General features: G+C 33.8%; 1 protein-coding gene and 1 long non-coding RNA gene across 3 annotated transcripts; one reads left to right on the plus strand and one right to left on the minus strand.

Annotated features, from left to right (window-relative positions):
• Positions 1 to 1,459: 1,459 nt before the first annotated feature.
• Ir8a (Ionotropic receptor 8a) lies at positions 1,460 to 24,538 on the minus strand. Of its 2 annotated transcripts, XM_075300143.1 has the most exons (9): positions 24,442 to 24,538; positions 24,216 to 24,377; positions 19,862 to 20,244; positions 6,833 to 7,012; positions 6,379 to 6,771; positions 5,805 to 6,307; positions 4,339 to 4,695; positions 2,199 to 2,448; positions 1,460 to 2,138 (listed from the first exon to the last, which is right to left on the minus strand). In XM_075300143.1, exons 1-9 carry the CDS (start codon positions 24,512 to 24,514, stop codon positions 1,653 to 1,655), a joined length of 2,787 nt encoding a protein of 928 aa, XP_075156258.1. In that variant the 5' UTR covers positions 24,515 to 24,538; the 3' UTR covers positions 1,460 to 1,652. The 2 variants fall into 2 exon arrangements, with proteins under 2 accessions (XP_075156258.1, XP_075156259.1); XM_075300144.1 differs by lacking the exon at positions 4,339 to 4,695.
• Positions 13,694 to 15,169, plus strand: LOC142229575 (uncharacterized). Its single transcript, XR_012720431.1, has 4 exons — positions 13,694 to 13,923; positions 14,562 to 14,635; positions 14,703 to 14,795; positions 14,866 to 15,169. It is a non-coding gene; the product is annotated as an uncharacterized LOC142229575 (long non-coding RNA).
• Positions 24,539 to 25,230: the final 692 nt, after the last annotated feature.

A 25,230-nucleotide genomic window follows, 5' to 3' on the forward strand; every position in this document is an offset into this window, starting at 1 on the left:
ACCTTAAAGAAAATATCGACAAAAGAAAATTTTGCGATTTGCAAATTGGAATATCGGAACATACCCCAATGTGATTTTCAACTAGAAAACTGAACATAATACCGGCCTTAAAGTTCGAGTTTATCCGCTCAAATAAATCGGTAAAAACAGTATAAAATTATACCTTTTTGATGCAAATTTATCAAAACTTGATGGGGAATATCCTAAAGCAGCTTTTCAAAAAGATTATATTATTTAAAATGGATTTTTAAAGAAAATTAATCTTGAAAAATTGTGATTTTAGCGGCTAAAAGTGAGTATTAAGTTCGAGTTTAGCCGCTAAAATTGCCATTTTTCATGATTACTTTTCTTAATTAATCCACTTTAAGGAATATAAACTTTGTGAAAATTTGCTTTGGGCTATTCCCCATCAAGTTATAATTAAATTTGCAACAAATATGTATAACTTTATGCCTTTTTTACTGATTTAGTTTTCACTTTAGTGCGGGATTGAACCCATGGCCCTGTGTATGTAAACGTGAGTATTAAGTTCGAATTGTGTGGCCGAGTGGAATATTTGTGTGGGTGAGTTGCTCATATTTGCATGATTTGACATCGGATTTATTCACTCAATTGTTTATAACTTTGTCAGTTTTCGGTCGTTTTTCTTCTAGTTGGTCTTATTACTTATGTTAGAGTATCATCTACACGACCGTGAAGAGAAACAATTTTTTTCCAATGGTTTGTACTTTTCCGGCGGAAAAGGGTCACTGCAAAACAAGATTTTTTTAAATTTGCCTTTTTGCATCGATATTTTTTGAACCACTTAACTTATTACAGATCCAATTATACACAATTGTTCGTCATCTCAATACCTTTAGCTGAGTACTATGTTCACTTTTCAAGCTGAAAACCAGTTTGTTTTCACGGTTACTTTTTTAATTAATTAATTTGGAAATATAAAATTATTTGCAAACAATTCCTTGGATCTTTTCCATCCTATATTTGGCAAGACTTGATCAAAATGTAATCGTCTTCATAAATATATTTGTACTTTTAATTAAGTGTTTTGGTGAAAAAGCCGAACATAGTACTCACATTTTCATTAAAGTATCAACAACGATTTAATCGGACAATTCTATCTCGAGATATAATTTGTTTAGTGAAAAAAAGCGAAATGCTAAAAATAACGGGATATCTTAAAAGCTGTTCCATAAAAAAATTTACAAATTTTTTCGAGTTCAGCAGATCAAAATCAAAATACAAAATACAACTTTGTCGAATACACCAAAAATAAATTCACAGCATTTTTCGATATATGGCCATACGAAAATTGCAAAAAGTGCTCAAAATCGAATTTGGCGACAAAACATTAGATGCTCATAAAAGACGAGCGGCAACCAATCTAGCAAAATTCAGAAATTACTTTTATCCTCTCATCGAGTGCTTTCGGCTGGGATAAGACCACAAGACGAGCAAGTGAAATAATTCGATATATTTTGCTATAAATTGGGTATAACAGAAACTACTTGTTGCATTTTACACATTATAACTAATGTTAAATTTGCCATTTTGTCTAAGCTTAATACAAATAAATTTTTATGTCTACTAAAGATGTACAATGCATATAGTTGAATTCGATATTGTGCATTATGACTAGGTTATCGCTGCGCTCATTCAACATATCCTGGTAATTCCGATTGTTCTGGAAAATCGTCATTTCTGGTCATACTTAAACGTCGGCGAGCATTCAAAAGCCCAGGTTTAAATTCGGAACCCATGGTGATACCAGAAGGTATCTTACGACCACGAAATACGGGAGCTTCATATAAGGGTGGTGGAGTGGTTTTTTGTTCAATATCCTGTTGACTATGCCAAACATCTTCAGGTGGTTCTATAGACTCCACTGGTTTGACTTGTCTTATATTGGACGCTTTAAACTTTCTCTTATTATAGAATACTTCTATAACTAAAGCAATCATTGCCAGTCCAAGACCACAAAAGGTTGCTATAAATACGCCTCCCAAACTTTCCAATGTAATACCTTGCTCTTCCTCCGACAATGGACAATTTGCTTTTGAGCGATTCCAATATTTGGCTTTAAGTTCTTCGAAGTAACGGTCCTTTTGTAATTCCAATATGGCAAAACTTATGGGATCCTAAAAGTATAAGAGATATGTAAGCAAATTTCTGGTCTGAATAAATCAGATTGTACGTACCCCTAAATGAGAACCTTGCTGCACAGCTACAGCATATGGTTGTTCAGCAAAAACTTCACCAACTTCAGTTAGATTACAGTTTCTAGTAATTTCGTACTTAATCTCAGAGGAATCGTGGATAAAAGCATAATCAGCATTCTCCCTTTCATTCACTTTACGAAAACCCTCCTCAGCATCTTTAACTGGCATCGAACTGTTTATCGCTATCAGTATACGACCATATTGTTCTTTGATGGGATAATCCCAAACGCTTGTAAGGAAAGGAAGAACAAAATATGTATAGGTATGTAATTAACATTAAAAATTAATATAAACTTTATACGATACCACTCAGATGGAACCATTAGCGTAGCAAGACAATTTTTCTAGGGGGGGCTGTAGCCCCCTAGCTAAAGTTTAATAGGTTCAATTAATGTTTTATTTTATAAAAATGAATAAAAAATTAGACATCAAGATAACTAGACAATTAATATTTAATAAAGCAACTAAAAGTAGTTCCACACTTTTTCCCTGCAAAAAATTGGGAGTTGTTCTAAAGACACAACTTCCAAAAATGTCATCACAAAGAAGTTAATTATTTTAACTACACACCACCGTGGTGCAGGCTCACTTAGACTATTCAGTCCATTGTGATACCACATTAACTAAAAGTACCTATTACATATGGGCACTTCTAGTTTTAACCGCTGAACCTTCTTGATTATTTTTCTTTGTTGAACCAACCAGATTGTTCCAAAAACATTAGCAGACTGCTTAAGTTAACGTTTTCCAGATCCGCCAGTAATCTGAAGCTATATGCTCCTAAAAGTTGCTTACCCCTTACACAAAATGCAGGACACGCATGCCCGCCTTGCAAACACAAGGTCGTGGGTTCGATTCCTACTTCGACCGAACACCAAAAAGTTTTTCAGCGGTGGATTATCCTACCTCAGTAATGCTGGTGACATTTCTGAGGGTTTCAAAGCTTCTCTAAGTGGTTTCACTGCAATGTGGAACGCCGTTCGGACTCGGCTATAAAAAGGAGGAGGTATTACTCAGTGATAAGAGAGAAGTTCACCAATGTGGTCTAAGTGAGCCTGATACATCGGGTTGCCACCTAACCTAACCTATCCTAACTACACAGGAAGTTTTTTAATTCAGTATTTTATAGCTAGTTTTTTTCATATTTTAATGGAAAAATGTTGTTTTTTTTTTCAAATAGATTAAAAAGAATTAATAAAATGGTACAAATTATTCATTCTAGAATGGTAAATCCATTCTAGAAAAACCGATAATTTTTGAAAATATTCCAGGACAAACTTTTCAGACAAGCATTAGAGTGCATTACAAATTATCTACTTGGGAAAATATCACAAAATTTTTCAATTCACATTCAAAACACTGAATTCGGATGACACCTTAAGAAGCGATGCAAATTCAGTGCAACGGCTGTTGAAATGGTGGACATCTGTCCTATTACAAGTTCTTAGTACAGTCATCGCTTCTCCGCCAATTTTACCCCACTCCCAGACCCAAAAAGAACTTTTTCACTCATTTTTGGGCGATGTTTTTTTTGCAGCATTATTAATATATACATTTATGAAAGAAATAAAACTATATATTGCCATCGGCAACTGCTACTGCAACCCAAGTAATTTGATTGTGCATGAAAGTCTTCAACGCAACTTTGTGTATTTACTTGTTTAATTTTATATAAAAACAATGGAAAATCGTAAATAGGTTTTCAAATTCTGGTGGGGGGTCTAAGCCCCTCCCCAGAGGCCTTCCTACGCTTATGGATAGAACTCTTCGAACTCCGTTCGAGTAACAATTAAAACAAAGCCAACACACAAATTTGATTTAATTCAATCACGAAATTAATTGATCCAATTAATTTTTTAATTGAAATGCCTTCAATCACAGAAATGATAGCATCAATTAAAAAATTAATTGATTAATTAATGTTTGTGATTGATTTTTGTTTCAATTAAAAAAATGTGTTGAATCAATTAAATGTTTAATTGAATAGTTTTTAAAAATCAATTAACTAAGACTTAAATTGGAAAATTTTTCGTGAATTTTTTTTCTGTGCACAGGCAAAATTTTAACGCTGCCCAAATACTAAATTCCAAAAGGTATTTTCGAGTATACACCATCTTACCGAAATTTATGAAAATCTCTCGTGGCATTTAGCGCCAATTCTTTCCACATACGATATAAAGTTTTCTCAGCAAAATCCATATTAATAAAATAATGATGGGCATCCGATTCATGAACCACCGTGTAATTAATACGCGATTGACGAGCCAACTGATCCAGGGATTGAACAGGTGTTTGCATCCTCTCTACTGTTAAAAATGCGGCCAAGTTTGCGGTAAATGTGGCCAACATCAGGACCACAAACAGCCAGTAAGCAGCAACTAGGATACGAGCGGATATTGCTTTTGGCGCTTCACCCCCACCCTGTGGCGTGAAAGAGGTTAAAGCAAACCAAAAGCTTTCTCGCAAAGTGAACTCTCTAAAATGCATAAGAAAAATTATGTAAGTATATTTTTGATAGAAAAATATTTTGTTTTTATTTTAGGGGAACCATAGATCCTTGTCGAATTCCAAGTGCCACGTAGTTACGTAGTCTTAGCTTAGAAGAGAGACAACAACTTGATGGCGACGGATATAACCGACTCTTCCTTGCTGGTTCACATAGATATTATATTCTTGTCGAAAAACGATAATAGGCACCTATTACGTGGTAATAGTTACATATTAAAAATGGATGCCCCATACAATGACATACAATCGTCATAGATTGTATGACAAGGACATACATAGGTCCTTGTCGAATTCCAAGTGCCACGTAGTTACGGACATAACAGACTCTTCCTTGCCCCATACAATGACATACAATCTATTTATGTGATTCTGTTCAAGTCAGGGTTGAAAAATCAAATTTTTAAATTGTACCAATGACAAAAAAACGTGTATTTTTGGTTTAAAATTGTGCCAAATTTCAAAACTAATGGATTGTAAAAAAAATATTTATCAACTTGTAAAATAACGAGGGTTCTATTTGTAAAGGTCGAAATTCATGAACACGTAACAAAATTGGGGATTTGAACACGAGCGATTCTTGAAATACAACAAAACATTCAATTTTGGCTCAACAATTGACGTTCAATATTGGAATTTAATTTAAAATTTAAAACAATTTTTCTCTCAAGAGTTTTCCATGAACTTTCTGAAGATTCGACATAACCTCAGAATCAATGCTAAAGTTCAATGCATATGATTCATAATTTCCTAAATATATTTTTTTACCCATTTCAGGATATAGAAAAAAAAACAGACTTCTCGAGCATTTTGAAGACAACTTTTACATCTAGCTTTTCTTCAACATCAAATGCTTAGGTCAATCCAAGAAAATTTTAACGGAAAAATTTTAAAGGATAAAAGCATGTTTTACCTCCAAGAAATTAGATCAATTCTTTTAAATTGGTATAATAAATGATCGGAAATGGACCAGAAGCCAAGTCTGGTTCTCAGAAGTAATCTATCAATTACATTGGACTATACTCTTGCGAACGCCATTTACTTAAAATCATTTTTAAGATTGCTTATCATAATTCTTACCTGCATGGATATGGATATGCCTTCTTATTATTTCTGGCACTATAAGGACTATATGTGTCCAATAACCAAATCACAATTGCCGTCGACACAAGGGCCCCCACAATACTCATCCAAACTTCAAAACGTAAAACGGTCATAAATTTAAACAGCGACGTTTTCTTAACTGGCTTGCGCATGACAATCGTAATACCAGTTTGTTCAAAATATGGAGCCAAAAAATCGATATACTCTTCACGCTCAGAATACATTTTGAATGCGGCTACAACGAAATCCGTTTCACCCCTTACCAAATCACCTACAAGACCATCCCATTCATTGGTAACGGGATCACGACGACCAAATTTACCCGAAGTTGGGGCAACAATTTCATAATCAAAATTCATCTTTTCCGACAATGTTTGAATCATATCGATGCAAAAACCCTCCCATATAGGTTGACCATAAGAATCCAACAGTAATTCATCTGTATAAGGATTTTTGCGATAATAACTCCATGGTATGGCCTGTATCAATAGTAGATCCATATTATTTTTATTTAATTATGAAATCATTATGAAAATTTTGGGCGAAATACCTCTGCAGTACCTATACGAAAAAACCGTTTAGCTGGACTTATAGTTTCGTTAAGTTTTTTCAATTCTCCGTTTTGCCAAACTGCCAAATCTGTAGCGGCTTCATGTTCGTTTGAATAAAAATTAATGCTCACATTAACCATATAGGTTAGAGGGGGAATTAAATCGCGATCATCATCAAATTTGTTGAGTGTACCCGTCGTATCGAATGTCATAAAATTGGTCAATTTAAAGTAATCTAGAATATTGAAATCGTCCTGCATGGCATCGTTGTTAAGTTCAGAATCGGCGCTAGCATTACTGCAGTCCCTTTTTATAGGCTCTAAGATTCCGTGGTTATTTTGATTAATATCTATTAGAGCTCGGAATATTTCCAAAAGTAATGCACGTTGGAACTGTTAAGGAAAGTCGAAAATGGATTTTCAATAAAATTTTAGGCATAGTTTTCATACTCACTGTAAACCCACTTTGGCAATATGCGTCCTTCATTTGTAACGATCGACAAATGGCCTTTGGATTCACCGTAAATTTATTGGCATACTCAACCTGTTTCTTAAACTTAAATACCCGATCTCTAGTATCCAAGAAAACAAAGTGCCATTCAGCTGGTCGTGCGAAAACGTTACCGTTAAGAATCTGTAACAAATAAGAATGTATCAGTCTGGTAGTGAGACGTACACCCAAGGCCTCATTTGGCTGTACTGCCGCGGGAGGTCTCTTTCATCCAATGCTATGGGCGGCGGTCCTGCTCCGAGAACGGGATTAACGTTGTAGATCCTTTTCAGACCTGTCTGGAATGCTACCAGGTCTAGAGACTCTCTTTTGTAACGCTAGATTCGCGCTCTACAGGGTGAAGACGCTTACGTTCCTTGGTGGTGTGGCCTATCCACAATATTGTGATTTGGATGGTTACTGCGATAACAACTCAGGAGATATAGCTTTGACAACATGTAATTGTGTACAGGGATGATCTTGGTCGGCACATAAAGGTGGTCCAGGGGTGTACTGCGGAGACACCCTGTCGCAGTTCTGATGACAGCGTTCAGATCTGTATGTTATTCCACTGCGTGTCGCTTCTTTGAGGTGTCCACATTGGCACTGCATAGTAGTCAAAAAGTTTTCTTTGCTTCTGTCTGTACCATGGTTTGGGGGTTTCTCTATATCCCGGCTCAGACCAAAGCAAACGAAAAAGGCGGGGATTCACCTCTTCCAACACAAAAAGACAGATGAAACATCGGAGCCATCGCGTCAATCCGGTACAGAGAACCGGTCGCCGTCTTGTTGCTGTACTAGCGCGTTATATTTAGCATATAGTTGGTTCAGAGAGTATTAAGAAAACCTTGTTTTCTTAACACTCTCTGGTTGGGTGTTGAGCATCGTTGCAAATTTAGCAATTTTCCCGCTAGATTTGGCTTTTTTTTTGAAGTCGTTTAGCGGACAAAAATGTATTTAGCTTTCTTCACAACACTTTTAGTTATTTTTAGCTTTTTTATTTTCGACATGTTTCTATTAACCCTTTCACTACCGAAATAAACCTAATGTTAAAAACTATTAGTTTTCTTCTGTTTTTACTTGTACTAACAAAAATTGTCATTTTGAAAACCTACCTCAATTACTTCAAGAGCTATATGAGCTTGTTCTGAAAACTTGATTCTTGAATTGTGACCAAATGGTCTTACGAAAATAAGCGCTATTTGGCCTATAGTATTTTTCAAAGTGTGAGAAAAAATACAAAAGAGAACCCGAAAAATTATCAGCTATAGTTTTTGTATAAATGTCCATTTACTAGAAACATACAGTAGAAAAATTGTCTCAAATTTTCGTATTTGTCGTTTATTGTTAAAGAAGTTTATACACTCAAAAAAAGTGAACTTTCTATTTCACTAAAGCCAATTTAACTTTATTTTAGTTCATGTAATTATTATGTTTGGAGAAAGTTTCCTCTACTCTAATAATTTTTTGTGTGCGTTAGGTTAAAGGTTAAAGTGGCAGCCCGATTAAGATTCAGGCTCACTTAGACTATTCAGTCCATTGTCCATTGTGATTTGTGTGCGTTAGTAAATTAACTAAAATCGAGGAAAAAATGTACACAAATGAAGGATAAAGATTAACTAAATTCGTGTCTTCCACAAAATAGTTCAATATTTTTTTAATTTGTAAATTTTACTACAAAAGCGTTAATCATGAACTTCGTATGTCACTAAAGACATTCTTGCAATTTTGAACTCCAATTTTTTCCTTCAAATTACAAAATTTTCTTTAACAAGTGAAAAAACTTAATTATGTCTAATAAATTTTCTTGAATTTGTCAAAAAATATTTACTTAATTTTATGACATCGGCGTGATGCCAGCGTTTGTTATACTGTTTAGTTAAAAATTTCTAAAAATATTCAAAATTTTCTAAAATTAACTGGTTTTTTTCTTTCTGGTGGGTTCACTGTTTTTTCAGTGTATAAATGTATTTTAGACCCCACCAATATGGACAATATTTATAGCTTATTTAGATTAAAGCCTCTACTTTAAAATAACATCGAGAAGTAAATCGAAACTAAGTGGGAATATAGAATTTGGTGTCTTTTTCGAATGTCCTTCTAAGTGGACATCGGTAGTGAAAGGGTTAAAATATGGATAAAACGGCGTTTTTATCAAAGCCTTTCTGCCAGAATAAGGTTTTCCACATATTTCTAAGCTCAATGGAAACATAAATAATTATTCCCGCCATTATGCGGGACATTTTTGCAGCAAATACACATTGTTGTAAAGTTTTTTCCTCATATTCATAAAAGTTAACGTAAACTTTAAATCTACTATTACCATACAAATTCCTTAGATAGACTGTCAGTAAATTATTACGAATATTAGCATTTGACTCGTTTATGGTGTCCTTTTTATTGTAATATTCTCAAGTTATTATGTTATTACTAAGTTAAAATAGTAGATATGAATTGCTTTGTACACTGAAAAAAATATTGTCGTGAAGCGAAAGATTTCATGTCCTTAAAATACGAACGCGAATTTTGCTTATAATAGCATTTCTGAATTTCTCTTAAATAAACTCCTTATCCAAAAGTCGACAAATCTTTTTATCAGTGAAGTCATTTTGTCCTTATAGTTAAGTGATTCTACTTAAAAATGGGTATCTTTAGCATACATTAAAGAAAATTTTGTTACACTGAAAAAAATATTGTCGTGAGGTCAAAGATTTCATGTCTTTAAAATACACAGAAAAACAGGTGTCTTGTTAATTTTAGGACCAGTTTAACTTCCACATAGTTCAAAAAATTTACTGTAATATAGTTCATTTTTCGTAACCACTGCGAAAATTAACTTAGCTAAAGGAAAACTTATAAAAATTCAGTAAATGTTTTTTAGTTCACTAACTACGAAATAGGACGGATTTTTCCTTAAATAAATTTCCAATACAATAGTTAATGCATCGTTGATTGTATTATAAAAAGACATAGGCAATATAAAAATCTTACTACGAAATGTGGACAATTTACTAAGAAAAATTTTTGTATGGAAAAAAATTTTTATAGTAAAAATTAACTTAACCACAGTACCGATTCGTATGGCGGCTTCCTACAGCTTATTTCGGTTTTTACTATAAGTTGGAGTATATTTCCTCACATTGAAAATTTTAGATAAAGTAGAATAAAAAGTAGTTAATTTAATCCTTGACGGGTGTATATAATTTTTTATGGATTCCTCGTAAATTTTGAATATATTTTACCTTATCCTATAGATAGAATACCAACTAATCAATAAACGTGATACTGGAAATTGAAGTGAGAAGAAATTATGAAATTATTGCATCATCTTTTTTTTTTTGTTTGTGTTTGTTATTGCGATGATGTTATGGAATGTGTGTTGTTGGTATCTTTTGTGGTGATAGTTGTTTTGTTGCAATAGCGAGATCAGAAAGGGATCATGTGTGTGTGGAGTTGTTTTTCTTTACATATGTGTCCTTTATGACTACCCAGCGGGAAAATTGCGAAGTACCGCAAAAATCATGCCTTCTTAGCCCATGATTTTGGGATCCTTAACACCTTCCCATATGCCTTCTCCTATCATGCATTCTATAATGCCTTGCACTTCCTTTCTAAAAAATGCCCGCACACATTATTCTGTGCCTTCTTTGGGAATTGGAAAAAGAAGGACCTACATTGTTGTTATAAGAACGAAAATTCAGTTTTACAGACAGTTTTAATCAAATCTTTAATTCGTGAAATTGAATCTGACTTTAGGTGAAAGTAAAAGCAATATTTCTTCCTTGGAGTTAAAGAAGCAAACAAATTGTCTTTGATAGATCAGCTCGCCCATTCTCTCCAGTAATTTTGACAACTTGTTTCACGGTATGAAATTGAAAATATTTTTAATGTGAATCGTAAAGTCCAATAGGAAAACACGAATTAACTCATTCTCATATTAAACAAATAAGGAAAGTCTAAAGTCGGGCGGGCGGGCTATATTATACCCTTGACCACTAAGTATGCCAATATCTTAACACCTTCAAATTTGTTAGGAGCTATATAAAGGTTTATGTTATTTTCCCATATACAAATATTTAAATATGAACCGATTTGGGCATTTTTTTTAAACATTCACAAAATGTTTAGACTCAAAATTTAAATTGGTTTATGACCCGGACGGACAACAATGTTAGTAAAAACCAAGTAAGGAAAGTCTAAAGTCGGGTGGGGCCGCCTCTATTATACACTGCACCACTTTGTAAAACCACATTTTCGACACTATATCAAATCCGTCAAATGTGTTGGGCGCTATATATGAAGGTTTTTGTCTGACTCCATCTGAACAAAATTTATAACCTATAGACTTAAAATTTAAGTCGGCTAATGCCCTGGGATGGTACACTATGTTAGTAAAAAAATATGGGAAACCTTTTAATCTGAACCAATTTTGAGGCAACTTCGCAAAAGTGTATTTATGATTTATCGGTCGATAGATATGTATTAGAAATAAAGGAAAATTTGAGTCACTTTTACAAGTTTTCGACTTAGCAGTGGAGTTTTTATAAGGAAAATGTGGGTATTTTGGTCATTTTTGCCCAAATCGGAAAAGCATATATGGAAGCTATATAGAAATCTGAACCGATTTTAACCAAATTTGACATGCATTCTTACGGCCATTTTCATGAAGCTCCGTTAGGCTTTAACTCCCAGTTAACAGAAAATAAATTGCAAATATCTGCTCTCCGGTTAACTTTAACTGAAAATTTTTGGGCAGTTAAGTTCCTAACTGACATATGGAATATATAGGCAAAATGGCAGCTATGGCCATACTACGGTTTAACGGATCACTAACGGAGCTTCATGAAAATGGGGGTTAGTATTTTAATTCTACTCCCTGTGCAAAATTTCACGTAAATCGGACTACAACTTTGAACTCTGTGGTCATATGACGAAAAATCGGACGAAAGATATATATGGGAGCTATATCAAAATCTGAACCGATTTCAATTAAAATTCGCTCGCATATCCAGAACCATAATTCTACTCCCTGTGCAAAGTTTCAAGTAAATCGGGGTAACTCTTTGGTCTCTGTGGGTATATGAGTCGAAATGGGTCGAAAGATATATTCGGGAAGTATATCTAAATCTGAACAGATTTCAACTAAATTTGGTATAATTAACAATACTATTAAACGCACTCCTTAAGCAAAATTTGAAGCAAATCAGGGTAAAACTCTGGCATTTGAGGCCATATAAGTCCAAATCGGACGAAAGATATATATGGGAGCTATATCTAATAATTTTGCATGTTTGACGAGAGCCCCCAAATATTCGGCCTTGCGAATAAGTTGATAAATACGTCAATTATGGCCATATCGGTGATAAATATATATGGCAGCTATATCTAAATCTGAACCGAAATCAATAGCGATTATCTTTGAGCCAAGGTAAAACTCTGTGCCAAATTTGAGGACGATCGGATTTAAACTGCGACCTGTACTTTTCACACAAAATTACATATACAGACAGACGGACATCGCTAAATCGACTCAGAATTTAATTCTAAGACGACCGGTATACTAAACGACCTTCTTGGCGTTACATACAAATGCACAATCTTATACCCTGTACCACAGTAGTGGCGAAGGGTATAAAAACGAACTAAAAATAAGGACAAAATCATTGGCATTTCATTCTATTTTTTGGAATCGTACGAAAATTTTCTTTTGCTTTAGTTCATATGGAATTTATGCTTGCTTTAGTTCACATGGAATTTACAAAATGTTTGAGACATACTTACAAACAACGAAAATTTCATTGTGATGTGGAAAATTTCGAAAAAAAAATTTAACTGCAAACAAATAATCAATAGTTATCAATAATTATTGTGCAATAAAAATAAGTTAAATTTAGCGTTCGGCCAACTACGGATTTTTTCGGTGTAGTAATATCGACTTTTCATTTTCCCCTAATCAAGTATATATACACTGTATATAGTCGGAAATAGATATTTTGTTGTGCTACGGACGGAATGACATATTTATTATACCCCCAATACCATTCTGTGACGTCAGGTATAAAAAGGATTTCATACTAATTCTTTGTTGGCTGCCAAGCTATTAATTTACTTATTTCTAGTTACTCCTAACTTTGGCCTTCTAGAAGGCATTCTATGTAACATATAAAAGATCCGATACCCATTATACGTTCACTTCCAAGAGAAGGGAACGCGGAATGACCTCACGTGTAGCTTAAGTTTACCTTTTGGTGCCCACATCACTTAAATGTCTCGTAGGCCAGTGGATGAGTGTAGGACTATCAATAACGAGGACCCCGGTTCAAATCCCGACGGAGCAGAAAAATAAAAATACACTTGAGGTAAATATTAAAATCACAAAAATAAGATAAACTGTATAGGAAAAGTAAGTCAAATTAAATTCTAACGTAAAAGGTATGAGGGCAAATGTTCAGTTCATAGACAACCTTGCCTTCAAAATATTTATTTTTACACGCTTTCTTTTATGCCTTCCTGTCCAGGCCTTTTTGAGGGCCTTCTTTGGAAGGCATGATTTTTGTACTTAGTATGAAGGCCTGATAACATGGCATCGACGACACCACCTCTAGAAGGCATACGAATAGAAGCGAGAGGCAAGGCCTTGGCCTCCAATCCAATCCAATGTTATTTTGAAATGAACACGTAATGCAGCGCCCAGGCCTTATAGCTACCCGGACAGCACTTCCATCATCGATTCCACGTCGCTTCCATTTCCCGCTGGGTATTTGTGTCTTTGAGTTTTATTGGTGCATTCAGTTGTGTTGATGCATTTATGAAGCGCACACGTGGTGCGCTTGCGTGCGGTATTTGTGTTTATTAATAAAAATACATTTATTTCGTAACATTTTAGAAACTGATAAGTGAATGGTGTGATGTTAGAGAAAACAAAAACACTTTATATTGATAAAAAATAAATAACTCTAAAATAAATCACATATTAAGAAACTGTATATTTCTATTAATAATTTAAAATTAGTGCGGTTTTAAATTGGTTTACATAAAAATATTCATAATGAGTGGTAATAAAATGATCTATATTTACTCTACATCTGGATCACAGTACAATTTTTTGAGTCTATATTTTTATGTTATAGCGAGTCCTTAAGGTGTGTACTAAGTTCGAGTTTAGGTGCTAAAATCAGAAATAAATCAGTAAGAAAAGTATAAAATTATACGCCTTCGATGCAAATTTAAATATAACTTGATGGAGAATAGCTCGAAACAAGTTTTTTATAAAGTTTATATTCTTTAAATGGATTACACGATTAAGAACAGAAAATCGTTTTTAAGCTTATGTAGAACGCTGTTTTTTAATTTAATATGATGAATTGTTTTCAAGTTATTCCAATATATATAGCGGAAGTCCCTTAATTTTGAACATAACCGTATATCTCAAAAAGTCGAGCTCTTAAAAAAACAAGTGTACATTTGGATTCAGCAACCTCAAATTACTAAAAATTTGATATAAATTTTAAATGAACACAAAAACGGTTCAATTTTGTTCCCATGTATTTCTAAAGAAACCTAATCATGAAAAATTGGGATTTTAGCCACTAAACTCGAACTTAATATCCACCATAAATACTAAATGCTATATTGACAAGTGGAAATTATATCTAATTTTATAATATTTTTATTTCATTTATATTCTGAGAAGGATTTCAAAAATGTCCCATTTGTGCATGGATATGATTCCACTAATGTAGTAATTGGATGATTTTTTTCAATGTGGTAAGTTTTTCGTCCATTTGTAATAAAGCCAAAATTTCTATTTATTAAAAATAATTTTCATCTGCAGGATGACAGCAAATCTAATGGTATTTTTTGGAATCTTCTTACTGTTTAATGCTATCTAAGCTGATATCCCTATTGGCTCTAAGAAAATTCTCTTGTAAGTTAAAGATCAAAATACCATAGAATTTGATAATATTTTTATATTTCATATACCTTTTTAACTTCAGAGGCTTATGACGCAAATCCACACAACAAAAACTAGCGAAATCGGTGAAATTGGACAAAAATGAAATGAAAATAGCAACTTATGGCATATATCTTTCATACGGATAGAAAATGGAAATTGATATTAATTAGTTTCATTCTACTAACATAGAATATTACTCTTTTGAAGAAGCAATTACTAACTACGGAAAAGTAACAACATACAGCGTACAAATAAAAACATTTCTTTTATTGTATATCATAAGCCATAGTTTTATGTAATATAATAATAATTTTTTGAAATAAAATACTGGTAGTTATGAAAAATTGTCTTATATTGTACGAAAAATTTCTTAGTTGTATACAGGCTTGTTGTACCTTTAATTCCTAAATTTATTTACTTCTTTGAAAATTATACTGATAAATAGTTTATTTGAAACCAATTTCTAAATATAGGATTCCCAAAAACTTGTTCATTTTTCCGGATAGCAGGAATATTTTGAATGAGTGTAAGTACATTCTTCCCTCAGCGTAGTAAGAATGAACTAAAATACGATGCAATACATAAACTTATTTATAAGAAAATCATGAACTTATCTAGATGAACAAAATCTTTGGCGCCAAATCATGGTCATTCTTACTATGGGTTAGTTCATTTTTCGTAAACAATAGTAAACTTTTTTTTCGGTGTACGAACGCAAATTTTGCTTAGCACAGAAGACGCATTTCTCTAATATAAAGTTTTTTTCCTTGTCCAAAAGTCGATAAACTTTTCAATGAAGTCATATTGTCCTTATAATTAAGTGATTTCACTTAAAAATGTGTACCATAACATTAAAGAAAAAATGTTTGGACTAAGGTCAACTTGACTTTATTAATTCAGAAAAATTCTTTAGATTTAATGAAATTGTCTTTAAATTTGTTGTCTTTTTGCATCTTGACTACAAAGCAAAAAATCGTTCTAATATAGGACATGTTTTTCAACACTTCATTTTAAAGACGTTTTTATTTGAAACAAAGCATAATTTCTACTGGAAGTCGAGTCTTAATTTTGAAAATAAAGTTGTCGTTAACTCGTTTTTAAAGGACTTTGATGACGTATGAAGAAACAAAGCTGAATAAGCGAAAAATTAAAATTTGCTTACTAGAAGCAAGTACACAAAACCCAAATTTAAAAGATAAATTTGTCTTAAAAGTATCCTTACTTGTATTCTCCGCTTCTTTGGCTCGGAATCAATACCAAAATTTTTAAAGTAAAGACAAAATCTTTGGAACCGGGCATGTTTTTTTTTCAGTGTAGGCTAGGATTAATTCTGAAAATTAATGAAACAGTGGGATTTTTGTATCTTGACCACAAACCAAAAAAGCGTTCAAAAATAGAAGATGTTTTTCAACATTATTTTAAAGACGTATTTTATTTGATATATAGAATAATTTCTACTTGAAGTCGAGTCTGAATTTGGATATTTAAATAGTCGTTAGCACGTTGTTAAAGCACTTTGATAGCTCATGGCGAAAAAGCTGAAAAAAACGAATAAATTTAAATTTGACGAGGAATCAATACCAAAATCATTCGTGCACAAAATCTTTGGAACCGGGCATGCTTTTTTCAGCGTATGCAAGAAAAAGTTAAGGAAATAAAATTTTGAATGTGGTATTGCTTTTTAACATCAAAAAATACAATAAACAAGTAAGGAAAGTATAAAGTCGGCCGGGGCCGACTATATAATATCCTGCACCACTTTGGAGATCCACATTTTCGATACTATATCAAATCATTCAAATGTGTTGGGTGCTATATATAAAGCTTTTTGTCCCAAATACATACATTTAAATCTGACTCCATCTGAACAAAATTTATAATCTATAGACTTAAAATTTAAGTCGGATAATGCCCTGGGATGGTGCACTATGTTAGTAAAATATATGGGAAACATTTAAATCTGAACCAATTTTGAGGCATCTTCGAAAAAGTGTATTTATGATATATCGGTCGATAGATATGTATTAGAAATACATATAAAATTTGAGTCACTTTTACAGGTATTCGACGTAGCAGTGGCGATTTAATAACGAAATTGTTGGTATTTTGGTCATTTTTGCCCAAATCGGAAAAACATATGTATGGAGGCTATAAAGAAATCTGAACCGATTTCAACCAAATTTGACATACATACTTAGTATTTTAATTCTACTCCCTGTGCAAAATTTCACGTAAATCGGAATACAACTTTGACCTCTGTGGTCATATGACGGAAAATCGGGCGAAAGATGTATATGGGAGCTATATCTAAATCTGAACCGATTTCAATAAAATTTAGCACACTTGACTACACTACTAATTGTACTCCTAGTGCAAAATTTCAAGCAAATTAGGGTAAATCTCTGGCTTCTGGGGCCATATAAGTTCATATCGGGCGAAAGATATATATGGGAGCTATATCTAAATCTGAACCAATTTCTTTCAAAATCAATAGGGTTCTATTCTGACCTAAAACAGGAACTTGTGCTAAATTTGGAGGCGATTGGACTTGAACTGCGACCTAGACTTTGATCACAAAAATGTGATGTGGCACAGGGTATAAAAATATCGTATTGTTAGGATGAAAACATTATTAAACGCGCGATAAAAACAAATCTGCTATTTATTAATGGAATGGAATTACATTTACCAAAATTGGACAACAATAGGTTTGTTTGGGAAATTTGCCAATAAAAGCTATTCAGTATAAATTTTTAAGACAGTAAGAATGGATTTTACTCTATTAATTGCAAAAATGTACACGTTCACGAATTTATCATTAATTCCGCGGATTTAAGCCAATTAAAAGGAAATATGTTGATATTTTCTAGTGATAAATAGGACTTAGGGCGTTTTCGATTCGCAAAAAATATGTTGCCTTGGTGTTACACTACTTGTGCCCTCATTGTATTTTCGCTCAAATGATAGTGTCATTCCAAAGTTATTGTTAATTCGTAATATTATGAGGGATACAGGATCCAAAATCTAAGACAGGTTTCTTGAAATTTTGCAATAATGCACCGAGAATGTTGCACCTTTTTACCCAATCGAAATCGCCATTAGATATTGTTGCAGTCTCATAGAAGTAGAATTAAGATGAATGCAATTAAATTAATATGCATTTTAAGTGAAATAAAGTTAGTTAAATTTCAATGAAAAATGTGATATTTGATAGCTTTTTTAGCTATTTTTTTGGGCAAATCTAGCGGTTTTTGGTGAAACAATTCTGACAACGCTGGTGTTGCGCTATAGGTATGCAAACTGATGTCTAGAGTTGTGGTGGTAAGTTGCGTAGGCTTTGAAGGATAAGCGACCAAATGAAACGAGTCGTATGTCCCTTCGTTAGGAGATGAGTAGGAGTTTCCATCTTATAAGCTGTTGTTATGATCTTACAAGGTTAGGTTAGGTTAGGCGGCAGCCCAATGTATCAGCCTCACTTAGACTAATCAGTCCATTGTGATACCACATTGGTGAACTTCTCTCTTATCACTGAGTGCTGTCCGTTTCCATGTTAAGCTCAATGACAAGGGACCTCCTTTTTATAGCCGAATCCGAACGGCGTTCCACATTGCAGTGAAACCACTTAGAGAAGCTTTGAAACCCTCAGAAATGTGACCAGTATTACTGAGGTGGAATAATCCACCGCTGAAAAAATTTTTGGTGTTCGGTCGAAGCAGGAATCGAACCCACGACCTTGTGTATGCTAGGCGGGCATGCTAACCATTGCACCACGGTGGCTCCCTATGATCTTACAAAGAAATATTGGTTTCATGTATTGGACAATCTTTATTTTTCAGGCATCTTCGTAGGCCGATTACATGCTATTCCTAAAACGGCCGTGCAGACAGGCCCAAATACCCCACTCTACTTTCCCACAGATGTGTACATCATGAAATACATATTCCTCTTACGATATGGGATATCCAATCGCAAGAAACTGTCGTTCGAGATTATACTTTTCACCACGATAACATCTATTCGTACCCCGAATTCCAGCAGCAAAAACGTCCGACTAATCAGTCCGTAGGTTTAAGTACGAATTCTGTAATCGCTTTCTCCACCGGTGGTCTTTTCGCGAGCGAATGATGTTTGATCTTTAGCAATTCACTCGAGATTCTACTTTTCACCGCTATATCAACAATTCGTTCCTCGTTTTCCAGCAGAAAAAATGGCTAACTAATCTATGCGTAGTTTTATGTATGAATACAATACTCGCTTTCTGTCAAGCTTTTACGGTTAGCACAAGTTTTAGGAATGCTGAGACAATGACAATTAATCCGCCCCAAGAAGATGCCATCGATTCCTTATTCTCTCATACACTCAAAGAAATTTGTTAGTAGTATTTGTCCAACAATATGAACATTTATCAAATTAGGGCATAAGACTAAACAAAATGTTTTTTTTTATCGCAATTAGGAGCTTTTAAGAATATTGTACAATTTCTTGTTCATTAGACCCTAAAGGCCGGTACTATGTTCATTCTTGCGAAAAAAAAAATATTTTTTTCGCACATTATTTCGCACATAGAAAGCGGTGTTTATTTAGGTAACAGGGAGCGCTATTTAACAGGAACCGATATTCAATTAAGTTGGTGCTTGCTGCTTGCTATTACAAAATTTACATTTTATTTTTCCTTGGGCAATTAATCTGCTCCTCCTTTGATCCTTTGTATATTTTCGGAACAAAAATATGATCCGTGTTTGCGTTATAAACCCACAAAAATAATTTTAATTAATAAATTATTTCTTAATTCACATTGCAAATAGCGCCATGCTATAACGTCAGTTTTTCAACTCGAAAAAACAAAGTACCACAAATGGAAAAATTTCGCTAGTTTTTCGCCTTTTTTGGTTTTCTATGGAGTTTCAACGCGAAAACCGAACCGAGTACCGGCCTTAAGGTACAAAAATACGACAGCAGACTATTTTCTGTGAGTTTGTGCGAATATCACTTCGTTATCATGTTATCATGCCTTTTATTACGATGGCAAACGTTACCTTTTCAAAAATGGTATTCATATTAGATCCTTTTGCAAATATGGCATAATATCCAGGACTTGGTCTCAAATTCCGAATGATTTTAACAACATCTGTCTTATTGCTATCGCCAGCATTTAAAACCAAAGTTCGTATCGGAAAACCTTGAACCATCTGCTGTATTACTTCACGTTTGTCCTGTTCATTTTGCACCACAATAACCACTTCAGTAGCATCTTTTTGTTTCATAAAGGCAACAAACATTTGTAGAAAAGGTTTCAACATATGATCCACTCTCATATATGGAATACCGTGTGCTTGTACATAATCCAGGCCCTGTTCCCAGGGTTCATAAGTAAAATCCAATACTATAGATACTCCAGAAACAGAAAGTATTTCGCAAACTGAAAGAAAAAATCAAATAAGCAAAAAAAATAGAACTTTGCTTTAGAGCGACACCTTAAATTAATGAAATTAAATTTGAGGGATTCATCAGACTAATAAAATAATTTTTTTTTTCATGTACTTTTGATAAGATGTGACATTATGATCTGCTGAATTCGAAAAAAAATTAAAAAAGAAATTATGGAACACTTTTTGAGATATCCCGTTATATCTCGAGTTAGAAATGACCGATTATTCAGTTGTTGGTACTGAAATTAAAGGTATTGATATGAAAAATAATCGTGTATAATTGGATCTGTGATAAGTTAAGTGGTTCATCGATGCAAAAAGGCCAAATTTTCAAAAAAAAAAAATTCAAAAAAAAATCAAATGTTTCACAGCGACCCTTTTCCTCCGGAAAAGTACAAACCATTGAAAAAGATTGTTTTTCTTGGGAACCCAACGATTCACGAATCCAAGAGTAACAAATGCTTTACTAGAGGCCACAGATATGTGTTGACGCAAGTGCAGACGCGGCGGGTCCTTCAGCAAACCAAGGTCTTTGAAAGAATTAATAGCTTCCAGTCTCTAATGGAATATAATTTGAAGTTGGAGAAGCGAATTAATTTATATTCAATATATCTAATTTCATACAACGCCTATAGGCCAGCCCAAAAAACGAAACCACTGTGAGCACGGTGGTATCGAGAGAAATAAAATTTTGACAAAATTTTCGATAGAAATAGAATTTTGACAAAATGTTCTAGAGATATAAAGGTTTGACAACATTTTTAATGGAAATAAAATCTTGACAAAATTTTTAATAGAAAAAAATTTTTTCAAAATATTCTATAGAAATATAATTTTAACAAAAATTTCCATAGAAATAAAATTATGAGAAAATTTCCAATAGAAATAAAATTTTAACAAATTTGTCCATAGAAATAAAATTTTTAAGAAAAAAATCATAGAAATAAAGGGTGGTTAAATTGTATGGACCGATGTTGAATGTGAACCACACCTAAACGCCAAGTTTTTTTCCGAATTTTATTTGACATTTCTCTATTTCAGACTTACTCAATTTGAACCATGGAGAGATACACAATCCAACAACGTGTTAAATGGTTCCAAGAAATGGCAACAGTGGATGATCAATTTTCGAAGAAAATCATCTTCAGTGATGAGGCACATTTTCACCTCAGTGGATTCGTCAATAAACAGAATTGCCGCATTTGGGCGAATGAGAATCCAAGAGTGATTGTCGAAAAACCAATGCACCCACAAAGAGTGACTGTTTGGTGCGGTTTATGGGCTGGCGGCATCATCGGGTCGTATTTTTTCCAAAATGAGGCCGGTCAGGCAGTTACTGTGAATGGTGTTCGCTATCGTGAGATGATAACCAACTTTTTATGGCCCGAATTGGAAGATATGGATGTGGACGATATGTGGTTTCAGCAGGACGGTGCCACTTGCCACACAGCTAACGAAACAATGGCTCTTTTGCGCAACAAATTCAATGGACGTGTTATCTCACGTAATGGCGATGTCAATTTGCCGCCAAGATCATGTGATTTGACACCGTTGGACTTTTTTCATTGGGGTTATTTGAAAGAAAAGGTGTACGTCGATAAGCCAGCAACAATTTAAGAGCTAAAGGATGAGATAATTCGGCACATTAACGGCATAGAACCTCCATTATGCCTCTGCGTCATCGAAAATTTGGACCATCGGATAAAGGTGTGCAACCGAGGTCGCGGCTCCCATTTGGCCGATATTTTATTCCATACATAATTGAGTAATACCAATATATCATAATAAAATAAAATTACAATAATTTCCTAATTATTTTGTTTCCTAATTTCCTAATTAGTTTGTTAGAAATAAAATAAATAAGTTTTTTTTTTTGTAAAATAAGATTTTTTTGTTTGGTAGTTATTTTGAAAATTTTTCTCCAAATTTTGATAGATTATTTTTGGCTAGAGGGGCAACCGTGACTGTGAGCCGTTTGAAATAAGAATAAAGTCCTCAATCAATAAAGTAATTGAAAACTTCCTTAATCTTCAATTAAAATTCAATCTAGCCTTAAAACAACAACATCTAATTCACATTTTTTTTAATTTCTAGCAAACTTAAGATCCTAGCAATCGAAGACAAGACTCCAAATAAATAAAATCTTAAAAGACAACTTCAACCTCTGAATATGTTTTTAGGTTTATAGTCAACTAAAAAAATCACCATTTAAGGACGATTTCAATAATATTATAGGTGATTTTCCAAAGTTTTGGGACAAGTTGGCCTCAGTTCAATAGAATTGTCCTTTTTATACCCTCCACCATAGGATGGGGGTATATTAACTTTGTCATTCCGTTTGTAACACATCGAAATATTGCTCTAAGACGCCATAAAGTATATATATTCTGGGTCGTGGTGAAATTCTGAGTTGATCTGAGCATGTCCGTTTGTCCGTCCGTCCGTCTGTTGAAATCACGCTAACTTCCGAACGAAATAAGCTATCGACTTGAAACTTTGCACAAGTAGTTGTTATTGATGTAGGTCGGATGGTATTGCAAATGGGCCATATCGGTCCACTTTTACGTATAGCCCCCATATGAACGGACCCCCAAATTTGGCTTGCGAATCCTCTAAGAGAAGCAAATTTGATCCAATCCGGCTGAAATTTGGTACATGGTGTTAGTATATGGTCTCTAACAACCATGCAAAAATTGGTCCACATCGGTCCACTTTTGCGTATAGACCCCATATAAACGGTCTCCCAAATTTGGCTTGCGAATCCTCTAAGAGAAGCAAATTTCCTCCGATCCGGCTGAAATTTGGTACATGGTGTTAATATATGGTCTCTAATAACCATGCAAAAATTAGTCCACATCGGTTCATAATTATATATAGCCCCCATATAAACCGATCCCCCGATTTGGCTTGCGGAGCCTCTAAGAGAAGCAAATTTCATCCGATCCGGCTGAAATTTGGTACATGGTGTTAGTATATAGTCTCTAACAACCATGCAAAAATTGGTCCACATCGGTCCATAATTATATATAGCCCCCATATAAACCGATCACCAGATTTGACCTCCGGAGCCTCTTGGAAGACCAAACTTCATCTGATTCAGTTGAAATTTGGTACGTGGTGTTAATATATGGCCTCAAACACCAATGCAGGAATTGGTTCATATCAGTCCATAATTATATAGAGCTCCCATATAAACCAATCCCCAGATTTGACCTCCGGTGCCTTTTGGAGAAGCAAAAGTCATCCGATCTGGTTGAAATTTGGTACGTGGTGGTAGTATATGATATTTAACAACTATGCCAAAAGTGGTCCATATCAGTCCATAATCATATATAGCCCCCATATAAACCGATCCCGAGATTTGGTTTTGGAGCCTCTTGGAGGAGTAAATTTCCTCCGAGTCAGTTGAAATTTGGTACATTGTGCTGGTATATGGCCGTTAACAACCATGCCTAACTAGGTCCATATCGGTCTATAGTTATATATAGCCATCAGGTAAATCGATCCCCAATCACACAAAAATTGGTCCATATCAAGTTCATAATTGTATATAGCCCCCATTAAGCGACCCCCATATTTCAATTCTGGCTCTCTACGTATTGTCTAATACATACCACGTATGGACTAACTCACAATTTAGAAAACGATGTTAAGAATTTTTAAGATACCACAACCCAAGTAATTCGATTGTCGATGACAGTCTTTCGTAGAAGTTTCTACGCAATCCATGGTGGAGGGTACATAAGATTCGGCCTGGCCAAACTTACGGCCGTATATACTTGTTATAATTATACCCATTTCAAAGTCGTATCTCGTAAATCTAGGCGCAAAACGCCTTCGTTGAAAAATTTATCGAAAAAATTGTGTCAGAGCAATGCGTCTTCTATACTAAACAAAACTCGCATTCGTATTTTTTAAGGACAATAAATCATTGTGGTATTAACATATATGTCATACTTACAAGATTGCATAACTTTCTGATTTGCATCGTCGTCGTCGTCGTTGTAATCGACAACTACAATAAAATCCTTTATTTTCCCCTCAATATGCATTGCCTCAATTTCTTTCAAAGCCAAATTAATATCGCCATTGATGTCCTTCTGAACGGGATCTATCCAAAATGCTAAAAGAAAGGAAAATTTGTTGTAATAAAACTTAAATTTTCACTAAATAGATTTTCGTTTCACCTATATTTATATCATTCCCATTGACAAAGGGGACAAAGAGAAATGGTAAAAACTCGATTATTGAGTAAATCATTGCGCGTGTAACAACCTTCAACTTCAACTATTGAAACCTCAAATGAAATCAAAAAACAAAAAATAATAATTTCTGTATGATTCGACCACCCTGAAATTTGATTATGCATAATTTTCATACAAAATTAATGAAATGTCCAATGCACATGGACTATGCCTCACAGAAGAAAGAGATGTCACAAAATTGTTGTATCAAAGGATTTATATACAGGGTAGCTGACATGAAGTGTTATTAAATTCAAAATTGTATACTTGCAAAAATAGAAATTACAACTACTTGATATTTGTTTTATTAAACTATCACACTCGTATTGTTATATTGTTTACAAGACACCAAACCCAATTGGCGCCTGGTTTATTGATTTGATTTTCGTGATGGAGTTCAAGCATGGTATTGTGATTTCATTATTTTCGAGTTCGAACACATAAAAGATAACAAAATGTTTATGTATCACATATAAATCGTTACACCCCAAGCCTTTCCTCCCAAACGATATTTTTTAAACCAAAAAAAGTCGTTTACCACACCCAGAAAAAAGTGTCTTCGAAATTAAAGGAAAAAATGTTCATCAATTTAGTTTAGCCATTTTATTTCCATTCAGTTAAATTTTTGTGTCAAATAATAAAATTTACTTGTTTCAGTAAAAAAATCCTATACTGAAAGCAATTAGGAATAGTTCATTAACTAGAATAAGGCATGTAATTTTACTAATACTG

Source organism: Haematobia irritans, chromosome 3 (genome assembly GCF_050003625.1).
Source record: "Haematobia irritans isolate KBUSLIRL chromosome 3, ASM5000362v1, whole genome shotgun sequence".
Lineage (NCBI taxonomy): Eukaryota > Metazoa > Arthropoda > Insecta > Diptera > Muscidae > Haematobia > Haematobia irritans.